The 24441-nt window shown below is 31.8% G+C and overlaps 2 protein-coding genes across 6 annotated transcripts in view; one reads left to right on the forward strand and one right to left on the reverse strand.

Moving 5' to 3' along the window:
• Positions 1 to 24441, forward strand: part of mRpL14 (mitochondrial ribosomal protein L14) — a 131219-nt gene that overhangs the window by 13187 nt on the left and 93591 nt on the right. The window lies entirely within an intron of this gene.
• Positions 11008 to 24441, reverse strand: part of Xpd (general transcription and DNA repair factor IIH helicase subunit Xpd) — a 67556-nt gene continuing 54122 nt past the window's right edge. For all 5 annotated transcript variants that reach the window (XM_076462536.1, XM_076462535.1, XM_076462532.1 and 2 more), the window contains 3 exons: positions 17132 to 17275; positions 16746 to 16889; positions 11008 to 13354 (listed from right to left, as the gene is read on the reverse strand). In XM_076462536.1, the coding sequence (XP_076318651.1) occupies positions 13262 to 13354; positions 16746 to 16889; positions 17132 to 17275 (381 nt within the window). In that variant the 3' untranslated portion in view covers positions 11008 to 13261. The remainder of the gene's footprint in view (positions 13355 to 16745; positions 16890 to 17131; positions 17276 to 24441) is intronic.

Raw genomic sequence — 24441 nt, forward strand, 5'->3', positions numbered from 1 at the left:
CTGATAAACTCAAAAGGCTGCTAATGAACATTATCCACTGCCAAACTTCGTTCAATCAAAAACAGAATTTGACTATTACAGTGAACCTACAATCCGAAAGTGCGAAACGCGTTTTTACAGCAACGGGTTTCTAGCTTCAAATAATTATATTCACAGTCCGGGCACGTGTCTACCAGGCCTCAAACGGCCACTGTAACAGCTGTTGAGGCGCATGCCTTAGTTGACGAATCGCAGTCTAGAAATCTTTATAGGCCTAATGATAATACAATTTAATTATCTGAAGACGAGTAGCATGTCTTAAACGTACTTACATGGTATGGAAAGAGAAAATAGAACATTTCAGTATCCATACAGAAACATTAAAATATTATAGAAAAAAGACCAATGTTTTGTCACAGCACATAGTTCACCCCTCAATCACCTCATTGTTTCCTATACATCGTTGTTTACTAACTTATTATAATATACATTAATATTACAATTACATTTATTTCTATTTACTTATGGAATGGAATTTTTAACCCCAAACATGTGAACAACTGCCTTGTAGCTTTATCTGAGCTACAACAGTGATTAATAGCTGAAATGTAGAACAATATGCACACAATAATTTATTAAAATTAATTAGTATAGACATAACGTGGCTCTCGGTTATTTATTCGCTTTTGTTACACTGATGAAACATAAAAAAAAAACAAGGTATTCTTATTTTATAGTAATTACTAAACCCAACTAAGCCTTCATAAAACTATTTATAAATATCCTACAACGTCCCGTATATTTTTTAAGTGAAAGTTTGTAATCTTCGTGAGAGAAGAATAATTTAGAGTATAGGTAACTCAGCAGGATATATTATGGTAAACAAAGTTACTTTATGCCATTCAGACGTGTATGCTATACGAAACTTGACATGAAATGGCGTCATTATTGCGAGTACGATAACATTAATATCGAGGACCATTAAAAAACGATTATGAAAAACATGAACTAAAAAGGCTTCAGTAATTTTCATTGGACTGGGCGTGGCCTTGTGGTTAGCGTGCAGGCTTCGGATTTAAAGATCAAAGGTTGAAGCCATGATATAATGGTGAACACACTACTCACTTTCAGCTACAGTGGCATTACAGCTGTGACAGTCAATCCCTCTATTCTGTTAAAAATAACGGTGTAGATACCGAATGCTCCTGATTGGTTGCTCTAACTCTGGTCAACGGTTTCAATTTAAAGATGGCTATGGCCAAAACCTAGGTAGGTTATCTTAACGAAGTTATTTAAACCATGTGTCGCATAAAACTATAGTTTTGGTTGAAAGTCAATACAAGATTCTAACACATGAGAAGCTGTTTCTAAAATAGAGTTAATAAACAAGTACTTTGAAAAACACTCGTAAATTTAAAAAGTAAACATATTTTATTACTTTATAAGGTGCATTTTATTCTTATGCAGAAAACTGTAATGAAAACTAAAATAAAAACATATAATTATAGTTTCAATATTACAGTAACAACTTCATAAAACTAGTTGTTATATCTGTCAGCAATACGTATGTTGTTCATAGTTTTGAGTGATATAAAACAAATTTTTACTATCTGTAGCAACAATATGTGTGTTATTGATAATTTTGAGTGATATTAAACAATCTTTTGTTCACTAATCTAAATGATTTTATGCCATGCAAATACTCACATATAACTAAATTAACCAGCTGTTTAAACTATTTTTTAAGTATTGAAAATCAGTTGTTATAACAATTACTTAACATGCTCAGTTTCTGTTCTTTTTTGCTTTTAAATTTGAGATGAAGGTTAGCAAACACATTTTGTGAAAGGGGTATACTTATATGTAAATTTATAATTCAATATAATTTAAATCAAAATATATTTATTTTGATTTAATAAATACCTGGTGCCTTCGGTGTAATGAAGCTATCTGATAACTATTACAGAGGTTATGTTTTACTAGTATTTGTTTGTTGTTTTTTTTAATTTCGCACAAAGCTACTCGAGGGCTATCTGTGCTAGCCGTCCCTAATTTAGCAGTGCAAGACTAGAGGGAAGGCAGCTAGTCATCACCACCCACCTCCAACTCTTGGGCTACTCTTTTATAAACGAATAGTGGAATTGACCGTCACATTATAACGCTCCCACGGCTGAAAGGGCGAGCATGTTTGGTGCTACCGGGATTCGAACCCGCGACCCTCAGATTACGAGTCCCACTTAGCCATGCTGGGCATTTTTACCAGTAAGCTCGTCATGCTGGTTAATAGTGTTAAAATAACCTTTTCTACAAGTCTGCAGAATCAGATAAGTAATAGCAATGAGCATTTAAGTAATTTCTGAGAAACATAATCAACAGCAAAATGAATATCACTAAAAACCTGCTACTAAGTCGTGAATAGTAATACAAAGTATAAGAAAATGTTGGTTTCAGATTACAATGGTTTACACTTTTACTAACAAAAATATGCTTTTCTCTATATTTATAAAATAATTAATTAGTTTTACATATTAGTTTTCTAACTAGGAATGACAGTTGTTTAATTCTGGTACTTATTTGATCTTCATTGAATTCAGCAAATAATATGATCACAGACAATAAATCTAGCTGTTTATTAGATTCAAGTTAAACATAATAAGTAAAATGTCTCATCCTAAGTTTCCAACTAAAACTTGGGAATTACTGAAAGTAATCATTGAATGATTAGAAAACTATGAACTTTCCAGTTGCTTATAATTCATTACATACGTGAGAAATCATATACTAAGAACTAACATTAAGAATATAGGTTTAGTTACTAATAAATACAAAGCTACACAACGAGCTAGCTGTGCTTTACCAACCACGAATATCGAAGCCCGACATTTAGCTTCTTAAGCCTGCTAACTTACCGCTAATCGACTGAAGAATTTTTTTTAAACATGTAAATAAACCATATAATTAAAACCATAACCTTAATATAAGCAAAAACAATGCTTCAATGATAAAAAATGCTGAAAATGTCAAGCTGTATTAATATATATATATATATATCTTTAACTTACCATTATAAGTGCTCTCTTACTCCGCCCCCAGTAGCACAGCGGTATGTTTGGGAACTTACAACGCTAGAAATCAGGTTTCGATACCTGTAGTTGGCAGAGCACAGATAGACAACTGTGTATCCTTGCGCGTGGCTTCAAACAACAAAATATTGACCTATCTTTTATAAATCTTCAAACAGATGCCAACACGTTTTATTAGTTAGTTCCTTTGATACTAACCTAATTCTAAATGAGACATTTTAGATGAATAAAAATTAAGCTGATAGTTATCAAGAGTAGATTTTTGCTAAATAACATTACTCTCACTTGGGTTGAAAAAATAAACTTGGTTGATTTAATTTCCTTAAACGCTAATGTAGGTTACTCAATGCTTGTTGGTTTTTGTTTTGTTTTTAGATCTATCGTTAGATGTTCCGCTGATGAGTGATCTCATAGATAAAAATGTTGAATCATCTTGTTCATAAACTCTACCTCTAATATTCTATAACTTGTCGTAGGAAACTTGTTAGTTTTTCACTGTACGTTAAATATCATTTTTAAGAGCGTATCTGAAATACTTAAATTAATTATCATTTTAAAATTACTTTGCGAAATAATTTTCTGTACTGATTACTAGAGGGAGTTTCGTCATGACTTGATAATGTGTGACGCCTAGAAATTTCTTGAATATCTATGTTTGATATAGCATGCACGTAACGTCTTTATTTTTCTGTTGACTTATTGAGAGGGAGATATATCGAAATAATATAAAAACAACAGTGAAACAGTCACTCAATTAGATAATCAGTTCGTTAACGAGTCCGTTACAAGGTTTGTTTTTATCAATTACTGAACTAACGAGTGTGTTAGTCAGACATCTTTGGATTTGTGTTATACTTGGATTAAGTAAAAAGCTTTCAATGGATGAATGAGATCAAATTGTTAAAAAGCTAACTCAACTATTGTAAAATCTCTTCTTTTTGAAAAGTCAGCTTGATAAATGTTTCTGAGAAGGTTAATAACGTAATCAAGTGCACTTGATAAATGTTTATTGGAAATGTCTATCTCAAGTAGATTTGGACCAAGTGACTAATAAAACAATATTAGACTACATGACGAGATGGTTTACCACCACTACAGTGTTATATTGTTTGTTTGTTTTTGGAATTTCGCACAAAGCTACTCGAGGGCTATCTGTGCTAGCCGTCCCTAATTTAGCAGTGTAAGACTAGAGGGAAGGCAGCTAGTCATCACCACCCACCGCCAACTCTTGGGCTACTCTTTTACCAACGAAAAGTGGGATTGACCGTAACATTATACACCCCCACGGCTGGGAGGGCGAGCATGTTTAGCGCGACGTGGGCGCGAACCCGCGACCCTCGGATTACGAGTCGCGCGCCTTACGCGCTTGGCCATGCCGGGCCACAGTGTTATATATAATTCAGTTGAATTTTTTTAAAAATCGAAACAGGTATATTTAAATATTTTGTAACTTATTTTACTGCACCAGTTTTTCAAAATAAGCTATTAGTCTTCTTAAGGTTACTCATTTTTTATACTATAAGATGAAGGTTAGCAATATATCTTATTATTTGCTTTTCATTAAAATTCACTAATGTGTGAAGAATACTAGTAACAACAAAACCGTTAGATCAGCGGTTCTCGATTTGTGGTTCTGCAGGTTCTATTCAGATGGTTTAGGAAAGGTTGTATAATTATAGAAAATAAGAGGTAGCGTAGGGCAGAGTTTTTCACAGTGTTTCATTGAGAAAAAAAAATAGATGCTTTAAAAAAGAGTTTGAAAACTATTGCACTGGTGTATTAAGGTGAACCTTAGGTAATTCAGAGAAGAGTTGGAACGGCCATTTTATTGTGAGTTACTTTGTTGTTTTGAATTAAGCAGAAAGCTACACGATGGGCTATCTGTGCTCTGCCCACCACGGCTATCGAAACCCGGTTTTTAGCGTTGTAAGTCCGCAGACATACCGCTAAGCCACTGGGGGGCTTGTGTGTTACCAAAATTAACATTTTAATGTATATAAATACTGAAAATCTCAGGAATACTTTTAGTAAGTAAATCATAGAACTAAGAGAAAACAAACAAACTTTATATTAACTTCAAAATTGGAATGCCATTTTTAAAAAAAATATTATACAGTCAATCCTGAAGGTACCTTATCCTGGATTTATAGGTTTGAATTGGCGTTTCGAAATTTTGTGAGATTTAGAGGAAAGCAAATATTGTGATATATAAAAACACTAGAGAGTCGGTTTCATTTTGTACATTAACTTACATATTTTAATAAGAGGGAAATATTTTAGGTTATTTTTTTCTTATTGCACAGTCAATCTTCTTCAATATTTATCACTTCGCTTACTTAAGGATCACTACTCAAACCTACTGCCGAAAAACCCACAATAAAAAACAACTAACTGTTACAAAAATATAGGTATATAAAACTAATATAAATTTAAAACATCTAATATTTACTCGCTGCTAGGACGGGCATAGCCAGGTGGTTAAAGTGCGCGATTCGTAATCCGAGGGTCGCGGGTTCAAATTCCCGTCCCACCTAAAATGGTCGTTCTTTCAAGAGCGTTATAATGTGACGGCCAATCCCACTATTCGTTGGTAAAAGAGTAGTCCACGAGTTGGCGGTGGGTGGTGATGACTAGCTGCTTTCCCTCTAATCTTACACTCCTAAATTAGGGACGGCTAGTTCAGGTAGCCCTCATGTAGCTTTGCGAGAAATTCAAACCAGTAAATGCTCTTCCTGATATTTATATACGTTAACACTTTCTATAATTGGTGTATAAAGTTTGCGCCATTCTAAAATGTTTCCATTAGTTCCTCGACATCTTGTGAATTAGAATGTGATTTAGAAATTTTGCTTCTTTACGTGACACTTTTAAATTTCGTTGTAACCCGTTAGATACAGTTGTTGTATTGGGTATAGCTTGGATAGCTTGTTTGTATTACTTGAAAAATTTTTGCATGAATTCTGAATCTTATTTTGAATAAGCATGTGAAAATTTGTCTGTTTTAGTCAACAGTTTTTAAATCCGTTGTAATCAGTTGAAATTTTATAACTTTAGATAGAAAGTCCATGTTACTTGTAACGCATTTAATATTTTACATATTTATTTCAGTTTAGTATATATTTAGAAATGCATGTAATTTATATTATTAAATGTGTATTGTCAACGTCCCGTCTGTTATATAAATTTGTAGAAGATTATCGAGTGTAAGAATCAACAATACATGTTTCACATTGTTGTCAACTGAACCTACGAGAACCTTATGAAAGGTAACCAACACAAAGCGGAGAGACGGTTTATATAGCATTGGTTTGCTACAGTTAGTGTACTATAAACTTCGGAAGCTACAGCTGTGATAAACGCTTACTAATCAGGAAATTATAGATATTTGGCCAGAAACGTTGATAGATATCTAATACTATAATCCGCTTAACTCCAGTGAATTAACTTCGGACGTCAGTATTTCTGCGAGAATGTCAGATACCTTCGACAAAAAAAAGTCAGTTTCTAAATGGCGTGAATCTAGCAATTAAGCGAAGTGTAAAAATATCAACATAGAATTAATTCGCTCATCGTGAAACGTCGATAAAATATTCACTTTCAGGACAGATAGACTTGTTTGTTTTGAATTTTGCGCAAAGCTATTCGTGGGCTATCTGTGCTAGCCGTCCCTAATTAAAAAGTATAAGACTGGAGGGAAGGCAACTAGTCGTCATCACTCACTGCCAACTCTTGGGCTACTCTTTTACCAAGGAATAGTGGGATTGACCGAAACATACATAACGCCCCAACGCCTGAAAGGGCGAGCATGTTTGGAGTGAGTCCGGATAGAAGATTTACTATGACTTGCAAGTACGTAAAACTGCTAAATGTAAATAATTATTTGTAATAGCCATTGTTATAAATTGTATTGTTAATATTAAAATATATTTGTGTTAAGAAACTTAATCGTATCAATCTTGATGGCAAATATCATAAATTTCATGCATACCGACATTAACTTCTAAATTAGAATTAAATTTTCAGGCTATTTGAAATCATAATTTGTAACATACTGAAGTATCGTCCAGGATAAATTATAATACGTAACATAATACACTATAAATTTTTTCATATAAGTTTCGAGTAGCGTGTTGTACCAGGAAACAAATTAGTGTATAGAAATTAAAGCGATGCTTTGAATAAAAACTTTGCACAACATAAATTGGAATATGTGATTGTTGTGGTGCTAGTCAAATATTATAGTCACCGTAAATAATAGGTTACAGTGAAGTAATATTTTTCAAGTGCAATAAAAGCCTGATTCATTGAATTTTATGTAAATTGTAATATTCATTCTTTTAACAGGAATGTTTCAGTTTTATTTATATGTTGTTGTTTTTTAATTTTTGCTGCTTTCCTTAACATTTTAGACTGTTCTTATGGTATTTGAAGTGTATTAGATTTTTTTTTCTTTGAACGTACTCAGGTCCCCGTCACACAAAACATGTTCGCCTTTTCAACCGTGGGAGCGTTATAATGTTACACTCAATCGCATTATTCGTTGGTAAAAAGAGTAGCCCAAGAGTTGGCGGTGGATGGTGATGACTAGCTGCCTTCGCAATTATTAAGTTCACTAGACTTCCAACGTTAGAAATCTTTACAATAATACCTCACCAATCTCTGTTCGTATCACTCGCGTTATTGGTAATATTAAAATTAATTTAGTAGCTAGTCTAACATGGAAATATTAGTTACGTAGGGACTTTTATAGCTTTTTAACCCATTACGTTTAGAGCAAAATCTTGCAATATTAGAGAAAAACAGAACAACATGATTGTTTAAATTAGGGATTTTAATAATTTTTAATCATTCGTTTTGCACTGACTTGATGGTTGTAAAGTTAATCACAAAGCTTCACACAGGTTCTAGCGTTATAAGTCCACATACGTACTACGAGGGAAGGGTGGTTTCACACTGGTTATCAAGGCCGGATTAAGGGTTTTAGTGGCCCTAGATTTTTCAACTTATAGAGGCTCCTTATAAATAGAATTTCTACGTGCAATACATTTGTAATTATAGTTTGAGCTTCCTTAATTAGCGTAAGGCCCTCGGCTTCAGCCCGGTAAGCACATGCCTTAATCCGTGTTTGCTGGTCATAATGCTCAAATGTCTGGTGTAACATTCGCTTTAAAATCTCAGTCGTGTTGGAATTTCATATTAAGTTTTATCATATTTATCTCTTAACACCTTTCACACGAGCAAGTTCGCTATTTTGATATTGATTAAAAAAAGTCAATCATTCTGTAAAAGTTTGGTTCTTTTGATTAGACAAAAAAATGACATTTGACATTATTTTCGAGGTCTAAGTCGTTGCCTCTGACCGCATACCCAACATGGAGAATTTAACTTGTAAAGTAAAACGACGCAACAATGGCATATGCTTGAAATGTTTTAGATGTGTTTGTGAATGTGATGGTTTGAGTTTAATGAGTAAGGTAAACCCTGGGCCCAGGTCGGATGACGAAAGAATTTATTCGAAGATATCCCAATCGATTTGACATACCAGCTGAATCGGAGATTCGTCAATTGATTACGACACTGACAGCGATACGTAAAACAATAACGTCGTTATTTTAAAAAGATGGGACTGGATATATATAAGAAATCATTAGTTTCAATATTTTGCGGAAAACGAAGAAAACATATATGGATAGTATAATCCATTTATATTTTATCAATTCATACTTTCATTAATATTTGGTTTTAGAAGTCGTGTCGAGCTTCTTTCGCCAAAATCTATCGAAGTAACCATAAATCACTGATTCCCAGATTGACTTCCTTCTATGATCATCGTAATATTGGTGCTAAAAAATGTTTGACTAACTCATGTAGCAAATATTGAAAAATATCACGATTCTTAAAGCAAGCGTTTTGAATATTCGGAAAGCTGTGAATACCATTTCACATTAAATCACACAAAACAACAGTATTATATGTCTGTGTCAAATACAACTCAAATATTCGTGACGACGAGAATTTTTGTTTTGGAATTTCATGCAAAGCTACTCGAGGGCTATCTGAGTTAGCTGTCCATAATTTAGCAGTGTAAAACTGCATTATTACCACCCACCGCCAATTCTTGGGCTACTCTTTTACCAACGAAGTGGGATTGACCTACCTATGCTAATTAATCACCTGACATATACTGCAACGCCCCCTAAAATCCTATACTCGTTTACACTCTCGACCCTAAAACACGTGCCCGAAAACGGTCAGTTGCAAACTCACTTTGTTAAACTGAAAATGCCCTAAGAGGTCGAAAAGTTGTTCTCAAGTTTATTTTAATAAAAGTTTTAATACCCACACCAGTCGTCTTCATATACAACTTAAAATATATTTTTATACCAACAAATGGAATTTTAAATTACGGATATTTTTAACTTACGTAAGATATATATATTTTTTAATTTAGCCAAAGAATGTTATGAGTATTTTTTATGAAAAGTTTTACTTTCGTACATTTGTCATAAATGTCTGTCTTTACAATCACAACTGATAAGCCGTGTAGGAATATTTCTTCAAGAAATAGTTCAATTAGCATAGTTCAATCGATAACTTTACAGAGAATCAAACTTGAATATAAAATAAAAATATACATCAGTACAAGTTTAATCAAGGCCCATTTACAGGAAATGGCCAAATATACATAAACATGTTTTCATGAAATATTAGGTTTTTCATACACAAATATCTATATACATATATTACGACTAAAATTGATTTTTAGAAAACATTCTCGTAAAATATTTATTTGTATTTCATTTAATTTTCAGAGGACAAAAAATTAAACAGCATTCCTCTGGTATATTTCTCAAAATTCAAGTCTTTCTGTAGTAAGAAATCACTACGAGAAAAATAATGTGAAAAACGTGAAGTATCTGAACTGCGGTGTTTGTAGAACATTGTTTGAAAAGTCTTTTATATATCTTGTGAAAAGCATTTAGGTATTAGTCATAGATGTTCAGAAATGTCATAACAAAAACAACATAGGTATAATAACTCTAAAAAAAACAAAAATTGTTCAAAAATATAAAGTACTAGGATAAAAATTAACAACAACTCACTAGCAAAAGAAAGAAAATACAATCTTTAAAAGGATTAAAGAAATGGAAAGCAGTTGTTTGCTATAACCTTGTTCAGATTATTCATGAAAGATAAGAATCTTACCTGAAGCTTCTGCAAAAGTTTTGAGATGTTTAATATTTCTGTTAAACTAAACACAGTTATGGTAGTTATTGTTAAGCTGATCTAAGCAACTACAATCTATATTCTTAGAATTAAAATGTCCATTAAAAACATAGTCAATAGTTTGAACTTTACTTTTAACCAGGAGTGAGAACAACTGCATTAAGTTTTCTTATGTAGTTTTGAAAATCAATCTGTGGATCTTTGAGATCACTCAGATCAGTCTGATTAATTGTTTTGTAGGTACAGTACGGCACATAGCTACAGAAAGGGCTACTCGTGCTCTGCCTAGCATAAGTATTGAAATCCACTTTCTGCTGTACAAGTCATTAGACATTGTTGTGCCACTGGAGAGTCACTCTGGTCAGAGAATTCATTTACATTTTCATAGTTTGCAGAAGAATCTACTAACTTCCTCTAACTATTTTGTTCTCTTTTATCATCCAGTCTGATTTGAAACCAAACATCAAGTCTTATAGTGGAACTTAGTTCTTCATATTTCTATGTTAAACCAGCATTGAACAATCACACAAATAAGTGTGCACAGTATGATATGAACTCAGACATAAAATCCATAAAATATGAAATCTCACATATATGGATTTGGATTTAATCCAAATAAATTATAAACAATGCTAGCTACACTAAATGATATGATATGTAACTTTAAAATAACTATGCATGTACCTTTATATGCAACAAAACTTCAGTTCGTTCCTTCTTTTCAAAACAAATTTTATTGAAATGGTTTCCAAGCATCACAGGTTACTCATACATGTGTGTGCACTTTGATTTAACAAAGTCTATTTGGAAAATCATTTAAAAGTTTATACAAATAAAAAGAATGGTAAGTTTGAGGTAAATATGCATGTTGCAAAACAAACAATCACTGTAAAAACACAATGTTGAAATAAACCTATTTTATGTTGTGACATTTCAAGCAACTGATATTTATCAGGCTTAATACAAGCACATCCAACACCTGATTTTAATCCAGAAATACAAGAAATACTGTTAAAAGTAAAACAATTCAAAAGAGAATCAGAACTGAAATGACATTCTCTTATAGTTAGTTGTAAAATATATTAAAATGAATTTTTATAAGAATTTTATTTCAAATTTGAACGTCTTTTCTCTGGACAAGATGCTTACGTTTACCATTTTGTTTCTGTTGATCCTGTTGCCCAGATGCTAGTTATAAGAACTAATTTTTTCAAGGTATTTCAATGAGATACAACTTGAATGTTAACTCAGATAATGAATCTTTTGCCATTTTTCTTGACAGATCTCCTTTGCGACCAGTTGGTGTGGTTCTTCCTCAAAAACTTACAAAGAACAAAAGTGGGTTTTGGCTACAACATGTCAAAAATACAACAAAAGTCCTCTTTACAAAAAAAAAATATTCAAATTAATAACAAATTTGATTAAAGCTGCATCAGTGGTGTGATATATCTGAACACATACCTAGAAATGATATAAAAATGTATAGCATTTGCACAGTTCCTATAAAAAGATACCTTTTGTAGAGGAAAGTTGAATAAAAAAAATCAAAACATTCCAAAACTAAGTGCAATTACAGATTTTTTAAATAAATGACTAAGCTGTAAATACATAATTAAAATGTGTTTGTACACATTAGTATTTTGGTTTCTAATTTTCACCTGGTGGTTAGGGTGCTTCACCCATAATCTGTAAGTTCGAATCCCATTGCCACACATATTCATCTTTAAGATGTGAGGGTGTTATAATGTAATGACCAATTCTACAATACTACAGTGGATAGGACTGATTATATGCCTTCCCTCTAGTCTATTATTATTAAAGATTAGCTACTATTCATTCTGAACAAAATTCTGATTAATTAATGTTTTTGTTTGTTTTTCTCCAGCTTTATTCATCTTTTTGTCTTGATGAGTAAATTTCTGATAACTTTACTTATTTCCAAAGCAAACTTTCAGTCCGAGCAACAGAATTAACCCACTTTATATTATTGTTTTTGCCATATGTTTATTTTGTACTTTTACCAATGCCTTGGTGTACTCTCCTTATTCTATTTTCACAGAATACTGGTTAAAGTTCTATCTTATAAATCTGGACAGAATCTACAAGAAAATGTAAAATTTTGTCCCAAAACATAACTTAAGTTTAACAACTATTAAACTTAATGTCAATAATAAAATAATAACCCTGTATTTTTTAATTTATAAAAAATATACAAAAAACAAATTTATCTTTCCTAACAGCTTGAGATTAATTGATAAATATCTTGCAGCAAACTAGTTTTCCAACGTTAAGCATCTCCTATGCAACACCACTTTAGTGTCTACTGACTGAATGACAGACAACACCCTACTATATATTGGTGGGAGTTGTTAGAGCTGGTGATTTCTCCAGACAGTTTGCAGCCCCCTTTTGATATAAACAAGAAACTACTTTCCATTGGAGTTTCTAATTCTGTGAAAAATCCAAACGGTTTATGGGAAGGTCTCCTTATTTCTACTACTTGTGAACCATCCTCATTAATCAGTTAAGAATAATGAATTGATGATAAAAAACAAAACAAATTAGTTCTGTTATACTATTAACAGAAAAATATTTTTCTTATTACTTCTTTTAACTGTTAACCGTCCAATGAGAACCATATCAGATATTCAAGTTGAGCTACACCTGTAAAACAAGTTTAAATGTTTAAATACTTTTAATATATAAATGAAACGATTGATATTCATGTGGTTATTCATTAACAGTTGCCAACATACAAAATATGAAGTTTGGTTTAAAAACTTACAGAGACAGCATAAGAAATTAAACCTGATAAGAAACAGAAATTAGACTGAACAGTAGCGTCGTTTGTATCTTATTCCTTATACAATTATTTAGATGAAAGGGATGACTTTGGGTTTCAAAATTTACATGTACATTTGAAATTATTAGCTTACAACTTTTCAGCAAAAGAGGAATATATAAAAACATTATCAATGGACTTGCACTCGAGCTTCGAGCTTCTGTTGAAATTCTTCTGCTTGCAGTTGCTCCAAAGTGAGTAAGGAAACACCCAACTGATCTTCCTGGTTGGTAAAAATATAAATTTGGTAAGTTTTAAATAACAATATTTCAATAAAACTTTTAATATTAACTTAATAGAAACACAATTTTAATACTTATAGTACACAACTTTTTATAGTTTCATTTACCCAGTTTAAAAAACATAAAAATCATGAATTTTGATTTCCTGTAAACAGAATGATGACATTCCTTTTCACATTATTTTTCTCTAAATTTTCTAGAACTTTAAACACACACGATACATTGGTATTATGGAACCCACTAAATAAAAACAATAAATAATTCAACTTTACCTCACAAGTCTTCCTAATTAACACTAACCTAGTTATATTAAATATATATAGTTGGCTGGTTTGATATGGGTATTAAAAACTTTTATTTAAAATATAAAACAAGTAAAAGTTTAATAAATAATTCAAATCAACATTTCATATTTACACAATTTTAAAAACTTAATTGAAGCTGTCAATAGATCCTGCTTTAAAAATGTACTCTAGATAAACAATGTTTTATGTCCTCTACATTGTCTTCAGGAGTTACCTGCAAGACACACAAATTTACACTTGCTTTTTCTCTGCCACATGATATGTTGCTTTTTGTATTTACACATTTTCTTAGTTAATTCTTATATTATACCACACCAGATATCAATGTTTTGACTTCATAGTTCTTCATCTCTGTTTAATAGTTTCTTTTTTACATTTTATTATTTTCAGAGATTCCCTGTAATGTAAATTTGTAATGTTATGAGGTTGAACTAAAACAGTTTTCTTCTTATGAAAGTTTATACTGTGTTGTTTTTACATGTTCTGTAATAGCTAAATTTTCTATTATTTCTTAGGTAACCTTTATGTTCCAGTAATCTGTAGTTCAAATTCCTTTTAGTGTAACCAATATAAATTCTCCCATATTCACATTCTACTTTGTAAATCTCAGTTTTTATCTTCTAGTTATATCTTATCCTTAACATTCCCTAACATATCTTTAATCTCCTTTATAAGTTTACAGACCGGATAGATGTTTTCTTGCTTCTTAAAATTTTCAATCAACTGACCTGTTAATTCTGGAATAAGGCAATCTTGAAGTTTGTTTTTTTAATAAATGGATCTCAATATAGCATTTTTAGCTAACACTAAATTTTTGTTAACTTTCTTGAATACTCTATCTTCTATATTTGGTTCAAGTCCTCCTGTCCTAACTATATCTTTAAAGCACTGTAGACATATGTAGAAAATGCAGATATTTGCTGCAATTTTATATGACATGATTCCTGGTGTGGCAGCACAACAACATCAAATGATTTTTTTTTTGCAAACAGTTTTATCCATATTATCATTTTTGTTTTTTTCCAAGCACATCTAGAAAATGTAAGCTATTCTTTTCTTTGTCTTTATATATAAATTGAATTGATGGTTTTTTACTATTCAAATAACTAGAAAGTATTTATAAAATAATAAAACAGAAAACTCGGTCATCACTCAACATGTAAAAATAAAACACAAAATTAAAAAAAACAACTTTCAGCTCAACCTCACAGCATTACAACTTTATATTACAGGGAATTACTAGAAACAATAAAATCTAAAAAACACTATTAAACAGATATGAAGGACTATGAAGTCCAACTTTAAATTACAGGGAATTACCAGAAATAATAAAGTCTGTATTTAAACAGAGATGAAGGACTATCAAGTTAAAGCACTGATATCTGGTGTGTTGTAATATAAAAGTTAACTAAGAAAATATGTAAATACAAGAAATACAATGCAATATCACATGGCAGAGAAAAAACAACTATATCAGTTAGTATGTCTTGCAGGTAACTTTTGAAGGTGACGTAGAAAACGTTGAAACATTGTATATGTAAAATGTATTTTTTTTAAAGAGGGAGCCACTGACAACTTTAATTTAGTGTCCAAAATTGTGTAAACATGAAATGTTGATTTTATTTATTTATTAAATTTTAAACATTACACAAGGGCCAACATTTCATACAAGTAACAACATTTCAATGTCCTTGGGTCATCATCAGGTTAAAAATGACATTTAAAATTGACCATTGTTGATCACATGTCATGGGAACAACAGTAATGGTAAATACAAGATTGCAGGGAGCATTCTATATATATATATTAATTCTATTTTATATGGCAGTTATCATTTAAGGAAATAACTGCTATAGATATAGCAGTGTTCTTTTGTGCTGGTTCAATATGGGTTCAAGTTCTTATATTAGAAGAGCTTCTTTGATTTTTTCTGTATTTACATTTGTTTCTTTGCTTAACATGTTAGTGTTTTCTATGATTATATTGTGTGTATATAAAATACAGCATTTAATTTTTTATGTTCGTGGAACCTAGTTTCCATTTTTCAGCTTCTTTCTCCAATGCAGAAATCATAGCAGTTGTTGCACTGAATGTTATAAATGATACTAGTGCTGTATTTATCGGGGTAGTTTTTACATTGCTAGGATTTTAACTTGCTACCCATTTTTTGAATTACTTTAATCTTTATTGGAATGTTATGTTTGATAATGAGGTTTTACAAAGTGCTGATGTCTGAAACTTAAGGTGTACAGCAAGCACAACAGACATCTGGAATGTTATGTTTGATAATGAGGTTTTACAAAGTGCTGATGTCTGAAACTTAAGGTGTACAGCAAGCACTACAGACATCTGGAATGTTATGAAAACAGCAGTGTAATGTTTTGTTGCTAGTTGTTTCATTAAGTTTCAGACTGTTGGCTAACTGTCTGTTGTGTTTTTGGTTGTGGTTCTGTGTAGAGTTATTTTGATGCATTGTTTTTTTGGTAGAAGATGTATTCGTTTTTAAAAAGTCTTGTTTTAGCTAACTGGTTGTTGTTGTTTTCTTTTTTGGATTCATGAAAATTATGAAAGTTACATAGATAAAGTAAGTCTCCCAAAATGTTTCATTATGCAGCTAAAATCTGAGATATGCTGCAGCTCGACACTTATTCACAATTTCAAACATATGTAAATACGATATTTAACTGTTAATTTACATAGTCTTTACCACTGTTATGCATATTTAATTGTTGGAGTGAAAAAACAAAACAAAAACAATGCAACTACAATTTAAAAATGGCTAAGAATGAAACATTTGGTAAACCTAGTGGGTAAACCCTAGAAGAAAACCAGGAATGACTCCAGAACACAGTACATTTAGATGTTCACTTTACAACAAGCGACTATCCATGAATGTGTGTGAAATTTCTGAATTTTAAACCTCATTCACTCACTTACTCTATTTTGTCATTTATAACATTATGTAGAACAAAAACCTTTAAAAACTCCAACACATTTACACATTATTCAGAAAATAAATTTTTAAGATTATTCCTCTGTATTTCTATTACATAAAAATCTACAATACCTTCCTAAACGGTTGTGCCATGACTCTCAGAAATCGTTTAGCAATTTGCACAGCTTCTTCAATGGAAAGGTTGCACATACTATCTTTTAAGGACTCCTGAATCCATTTAGGTAATTTTCCTCGTTTGTCTATCCGAGAAAACCTCTACAATAAACAAAAACGGGGAGTATCTCTAATAATGCATAAGCATGTTATTTAACTAATATCACTAGGGCATAATCTTTAATCTGGTTGTTAACACCAATCTTGTTTACTGCAGATGAAAATAATTTTGTATTACTAATATGAAATAAAAATTGTGACACAACATTTCTGTATTTTACTGTCATCTTTAATGCATTTTTTTTTGTCAAAATGTGTCAGTATTATTCATGTGGCACATTTACCTTGTCTGCAAAGCACATTATTCCATAATCTGTTTTTCCTCTCATGGCACGACCAACACACTGTGCGGCATGTCTCATAGCATCAAAAGTAAGAAAATCATTTTCTCTGATCTGGAACTGGTCCCTAAGATACTCAAGTCTGGCCTACAACACAAGAAGAGTTTGTGATGGTATTATAATAATAATAATAAGACATCTTACATTTCTTCAAACACAAAAATGTATACCTTCATACCTACTTTCTGCAATACACAAACACAGAGTAAAATATATTAGGAAACAGGTATTCATTAAATATAACTACAAGCATGTCTTCACAATCATTCACATGAGTAAAACTATCAAAACTCAAATACAATACATAATCAGTTGTACTTTAGCATTTTTTTAAATCACTGTACCTGACAAATGTCTCAATGTTTTTATAGTTTTTGTTCTTTTAGCTATACTGAATGACAATCAAGCATTTATTCTAAGTTATTTAATTTATTCATGTTAATGAAAGAAAAGCCACCCAAAAGACTTCCTGTTGTTAGTATGTTGTGCTGAAGAACATTACTATATGTAGTCATTTGGAAACTTTTCATGATTTTTAAAAATAAACAACGTAACCATATTCTACACTGAGTCTCAACTTTTACATAAAACAAATATTTATAAAAAGGTTAGTTTACTAGTTTGTTTAAATACACAAAATATAAAACACTTTTTGGCTAACTTTAATGAATCTTGGGAGTAATGATCCAGAAGTAATATAGTTTAAAGATTTTTCTTTCATAGGAACTTCTTTGTGCAATGCCAGTCTTGAATATTTATGTGTGTGTGAGCATATATAGCATACTTTGTTATGTCATTATACAATTACCCTATACTGTACTGTTATCACTGTACATTTTCCAGTGTGCATCTATGCAGCAATGCAATTTTATTATAATTTTAAAGCAACTGTTAAGCATCATGTCTTACACTTCTTTGCTAAGCAGTCAATTTTTTTACCTTCATATAAAGCTTGTCTGTCTCTTTACAAAAATACATAATACAATAAATTAACCACCAGATCTATTCATTTGTATGAGAGAGAGAAAGAAAAAGGGAAAACGTGGCAGGTATTTCAGTTTAAGATTTAATTGGCCCCTAGCCGGAGCTATGGTTTAGAATCAATTGGGTTAGAATCAACAGAGGGCACTCAAAAATTTACTTTCTCTTCACCCCACTCATGATTGGATATTAGGTAAAGTCACATGTAAAAAAAAGGTTCTAAGACTTCCTCTGTTACAGGTGCCAGTACAGAAGCAGTGAGCTTCACCAAGGTGTGTACAAATTACAAATAGTGATCTACCCCACAAACAAGCCATTTCTCCAGACCTTATACATGTGTTGCAAAAAATGTTTTCAAAGACAGATGTGTCTCTTGCCCCCTCATAATGAAAATGGATGGAAAAGAAGAGCAACATCTTTGCATCAAGTTGTGTGAAAAATGGTAAAGGAGGAACAGAAATTCTCGAAATGTTAAGAACTGCCTTTGGTGATGACTGCTTAAGTAAAGCTTTCACTTCTCAACTTTAAAAACGCTTCCAAAATGGTCCTGAATCAGTCAAAGACGACCGACATTCTGGGCAAACCGTCAACATCGCCCACCAATGAAATGGTCACTGAGGTGAAAGATAGTTAACCAGGCCTTTTATAAAGAGGTCTTAATTTGCTTGAGGGTGAAAGTTAGAAGAAACTGCTGTGAGCTGTAGGAGAATAGTCACTGATTTCTTCATCATGACAATGCACCTTCACACATTGCTGTGTCTGTTCAAGAATTTTTGACAGAAAAAAACATTCCTGAGATACCACACCCCGTATTCTCCCAATCTTACCCTGTGTGATTTTTTTTTCTGTTCCCAAAAGTCAAAATTAAGTTACAAGAAAAGAAATTTGATAACATTCCATCCATCCATCCATAATAATGTGAAAGTAAAACTTAGTAGCATAACAGCCGAAGACTTCCAGCATTGCTTCTGAAAATGGCAGGAATGTTGAAGCAAGTGTGCATCAGCTGGGGAGATTACTTTGAAGGGGATAGTATATAATACTGATGTATGTACATTATTCTTCGGAATGAAAGTTTTAGAACTTTTTGATCACACCTCATATATTAATACCCATACACATTACTGATATGTGTATTAACAAAAAAACTGTGGTTTGGACAGCAAGCAAGCGGCGAAGAAAAGACAGACAACAGGCACCATCCAGCAGCTGTCACAAAATCAACGGCCAATATGGTGCTTAGAGTTCTTCAATGTGGCATGAGATCTATAGATCGCATGTAAAGAATTTGGTGTGGGGGAAATAGGAGAACTCTGAGAAAACCCTCTTTCACTCCTTGGATTCGATCTATCTGGAGAGTACCTGAAGTATGTACCTGAAATGAAAATTAAGAGTATATATGGTTAAAACACTTTTGGCTGAAGATTGGTAAGTACTCTATATACTACAAATGTAGTAAGGAGACTGGTGGGTGCACCATGTGTTGGATGTTTCAGCTAAGGTTGAATATTGTTTTGTTAGTGTTTCTCGTGTTTGCTGTATGATATCGTTTGACTAAATTCCAGATTCTTTCACTAAGTTTAGTTAATGTCTGTAGTGAATCTAAGTAGCTTTGGGGGGTACACTTTGGTAGACAATATGCTATGCAAATTACTTGATATTGTAGTGTTTCTAAATTTTGCATAAGGTCATATTCAATGACTGGTTTAATATAAGCTTTGTAAATAGTTGTAATGGTACTGGTCAAGCATTCTTTGTGGGTGCCTCCAATGCATCTAAGGAAACTAATATGTTGGTTGACAGGTTTGCAAATTTTGCTAAAGTGATCAGTTCAGTACAGAGACCGATTTAAAGTGACTCCAAGAAATTTTACACATTTTGTGAATTTTATACCATTGTCAATTAGGGTAAGTTTCTTCTTTTTTCTTTTACATCATCAGTGAAATATAATTGCCTGTGTTTTGTTAGGGTTAAAAGCTATGGGCCACCAATTATGCCATTCAGAAATATGATTGAGTAAAGTTCGAACTCTGCTAGCTGCAACTAATAGGTATCTTGATGTACTTCAAACAGCAATGTCAACAGCACTTATACTTGTGCGTCACAAGTATAAGTGAGTTTTGGGAATGGGATGTCGTATATTATGTACAAGAGTGGGCTGATAGCAGATTCTTGCAGTACAGCTCCAGCTTGAATAGGCATGAATGTGTTTGATTGAAACGTGCTCTGGCCTGTCTGTTGGTAAGAAAGCTCGAGATCCACTGAACAATTGTGTATGGAATTTTGAGTTGATACAGTTTGAACAGCAGTCCATTATGCTAAATGCTGTTGAATGCTTTTTAACATCCAGGAATGCTGCAACTATCATACGTTTTCCTTTAAATGCTTGAATGATAGTTTCTGTTAGCCTAACTAGGTAATTGCTGGTCTGTCTTTGATGCTGGGCTGCATTTTGAATGTCATTAATGATTTATTGGTTTTTTAGATAAAATAAAGAGCCTATTTGTGATTTTCTTTTCATCTTGTGATTTTCCATTTATTCATTCATATATTGTGTACTTTATTATATATATAAAACCCCATTGATTACACAGCATCCCCTATTTCCAACTTTACTGTTAGAAATAATAAGGAAAAGCCATACAGTGGTACATCTTTAACCCACTTCCAGTGATAACACAAGCTGGTTTAAAACACATTTCAGGCTATGCATTGTGTTATGCATTTGTACTTCTTTTCAAGAGAATACTTAACTTCACAGACTCCAACGAGTTGTAACAGAACTTAAATTGAGGACATTTTTGTCTGTTCCATATTTTAAATGTCTCTTTAAGATCAGTATGTTATTCAGGTTGACAACGTTTCTAAGTCACGAGCACAAATTCTCCAATTTTTACAAGACATTATTCTTAAAATACTTCACATTACCATAAGATTCTTGTTATATTTGTGTATTTTTTAACTTCAACAATGTGTATTCTTTATTTTCTAACAATTCTTTTATCATTATTGATTATGATGATATGTTACACAAGTCTTCTGGAAATGTCAATCTCACAAAAACAAGATAAAAGTTTACTTAATTAGGACACATTATTTAAACATTACAGAGATATTTATGATTTAATTCACATGCTGGGTTTCTATTTCAGACACCGAAGAGACTTATATCTCCTTTTCAATTATGGAAAATAACATAACATATCATTTAGGGACAACATGAGGCCTCTTAATCTGTTTCAGCTGTCCCATTCTCTAAAAATAATTTTAAAGCCAGCCTGTATAATTCATATATCTATCAAGCTTTCTTTTAAATTCACTCAAATTTACTGCCTCCACAACATTTAAACACAATGCATTCCACAGGCCAACTACCCTATTTCAAAAATAAAACTGCCTCAGCTGAAGATTGCTTCTACTTTGCCTTAATCTATATTTATACCCCCTAGTTCTATGATTCTCACTGTTACGTAGAAAAAATGTCAATGCATCAACATTATCAATTCCTGTTACAATCTTAAACATTTCAATTAGATCCCCTCTAACTCCTTGTTTTTTTTACAAGAAAACAATTTTGTGGATCTTAATCTCCCCTCATATGACAACCCATCCAACCCAGGTAACCTTACTCTGACCAACTTCCAACAATTCAATGTATTTTCTAAGGTAAGGAGCCCAAGACTGAACACAATACTCCAAATGTGGTTTAACTGGTGACCCATACAATAAAATCATAACTTCTTTAGATTTGTATTCAATATTTCTGTAGATACACCCTCAAATTCTATTTGCTGTACCACTAGCAACAGCACACTACTTAAATGGTTTCAGAGACAGATCAAACATTATATTAAGATCCTTTTCTTTCATGACACTATTAAAGATATTCACATCCAAATTATACTTATATTTCAATTTATGTAACGTACATGCAATATTTTGCATTTATCATAATTAAAACCCATCTGTTGTTTATTTGCCGAACTTACTAAATGATATCAAACTAAAGCAGAAGCATCCTCTTCACAGTTAGCAGAATATTCAAAAAATTAAGAAACTTATTCACTATTCCTTCACTATGTTTGTAATGTAAATCAAAAACAGCAACAGTCATAAGTCTGAGCCCTGAGGTACACCACTTGCAACATTAATCCAGTTTGAATGAACTCCATTTATAAAAACTCTCTTTTATTCCATCAAGTCACTCTTCTCTCAAATTATCTCCCACACTAACAGATAAGTTTCTTTACAAGCCTTTTATGTGTTACTTTTTCAGATGCTTTCTGAAACTCCAGATACACCAAAATCACATCTTTACCCTCATCTACATATGTAGTAACATTTTCAAATTAACATCTTTACCCTCATTTACATGTGTAGTAACATTTTCAAAGCATGTCAAAAGATTTGTAAGTCAAGATTTCCCTTCAGAAAAACCTCATTGACTATCTCATAAAATTATAAAATCTGTTAGATGACTTTGTAGAATATTTTTTATCAGACTTTTCAAAACTTTTACCACAACTAATGAAGGACTAATAGGCCTATAATTACTGAGATAACTTCTGTTTTCTCCTTTGAAGATATGAAAGACATTACCTAATTTACATTTTGTTGGTACTTGTCCACTATTCAAGGACTTAAAAAAAATTGTGGCAAGTGGCTCACATATCCAATCCTTGACCATCATGGAAATAATATACGACCCTGGTAACTTATCATTCTTTAAACTTCCCAATTTTATTTTAAAAAGCTCAGAATTAATGTAATCGTCTCCTTCAATTTTGTTTTTACCTATCCACTGCTCAAGATAAGGAATATTACTCAAATCTTCATTTGTAAAAACTGAAGAAAAATCAGAATTTAATAACCTAGCCATTTTGTAATCATCATCTGCAACCTTTCCTTTATCATCCCTCAAGGGTCCTATCCCCATCCTAACATTTTGTTTACCCCAAATGTAATTTAAAAAATCCTTACTATTAGTTTGTCTTCAGCTAGTTTTTCATACATCCTTTTAGATGTCCTAATTTCTTGTTTGACCAACTTTCTTGACCTTCTATAATACCAGTCAATATAAATTTCTTAAATTTGTGATGTTTTTCTTTAATTTTATTTCTGTGTGAGCCAACTTGGTTTTTATTTGCAGCTACCCTTTTTTTTCAGTAAGAAACATATTTGTTTTGAATACTGAAAACAATTTTCTGTTTGCATTGTGATGTCTCATATTTATAAACCTTTATTTCTTTTGAGGACATGCATAGCACTGCAAACTTTATTTCATAATTAACAAAGCTTTTATTTAAACAGTTCAATGATAGCTATTCACCACTAACAAAATAACTGTTGCCTAGTAATATGAAAGAATTCTTTAAATACACCATATTCTAAACGTGTGTATCTTTTTTTCATGGAGGTGATTCCCTATGGTAAAACCATTAAAGAGTTCCTTCGGTTACTTATCAAAAATTTATTGTCCAAGAATCAGTGATGTCATATATTGAGAATATTTATAATTTTTAAATAACCAGAGTGTGTGTGTGTGTTCTTTTTATAGCAAAGCCACGTTGGGCTATCTGCTGAGCCTACGGAGGGAGAACGAACCGTTGATTTTAGCACTGTAAATCCGTAGACATACTGCTGCACTAGCAGGGGATAAATAACCAGAAAATATGGGTAACATGAGTTTGAAAAAAAAAATTGATTTACAAATATTTTTTTACATAAAAATGAATCAAAATAATGTTATAAATAAAGCTATTTTGCACTGTCAGTTGGTACATCCATTTAAAAAAGTAATGTATGAAAGTCTTACCTGATAAGAGTATTATAACTATTACACTAAGCTTTTAAAATTTATCTTTAACAAGCTAAGCCTATGGAAGATATACCAATGTACAGCTGCATTTTCCTATAAAAAAATTTATCAAAACAAGAAAATACATATAGATGCATACATTGTGTGTATGTTTACCATCAACCATCAGTATTTTATTCTTAACAAAAAGATATGCAAAAGCTGCAAATTAATATACTCTGGTTCAATGAATCTGTCAATCACAAATTTATGATTTTACTGTAACATATCTCGTTCACAAATATAAAAGGAATATAATCTTCCAATACTGAATCACAAAATCAATCCAAGCATCTTAATAAAATATTTTGGAAATATTAGTGTTTTGTTATAAATAAATGTGTTCTAGGTCACAGTTTCAGAGGGTTACATTTGTATAATTACATTGAAAGAGATTACACTTGCACTATCAGCT

This window comes from Tachypleus tridentatus, chromosome 10 (assembly GCF_004210375.1).
Source record: "Tachypleus tridentatus isolate NWPU-2018 chromosome 10, ASM421037v1, whole genome shotgun sequence".
Lineage (NCBI taxonomy): Eukaryota > Metazoa > Arthropoda > Merostomata > Xiphosura > Limulidae > Tachypleus > Tachypleus tridentatus.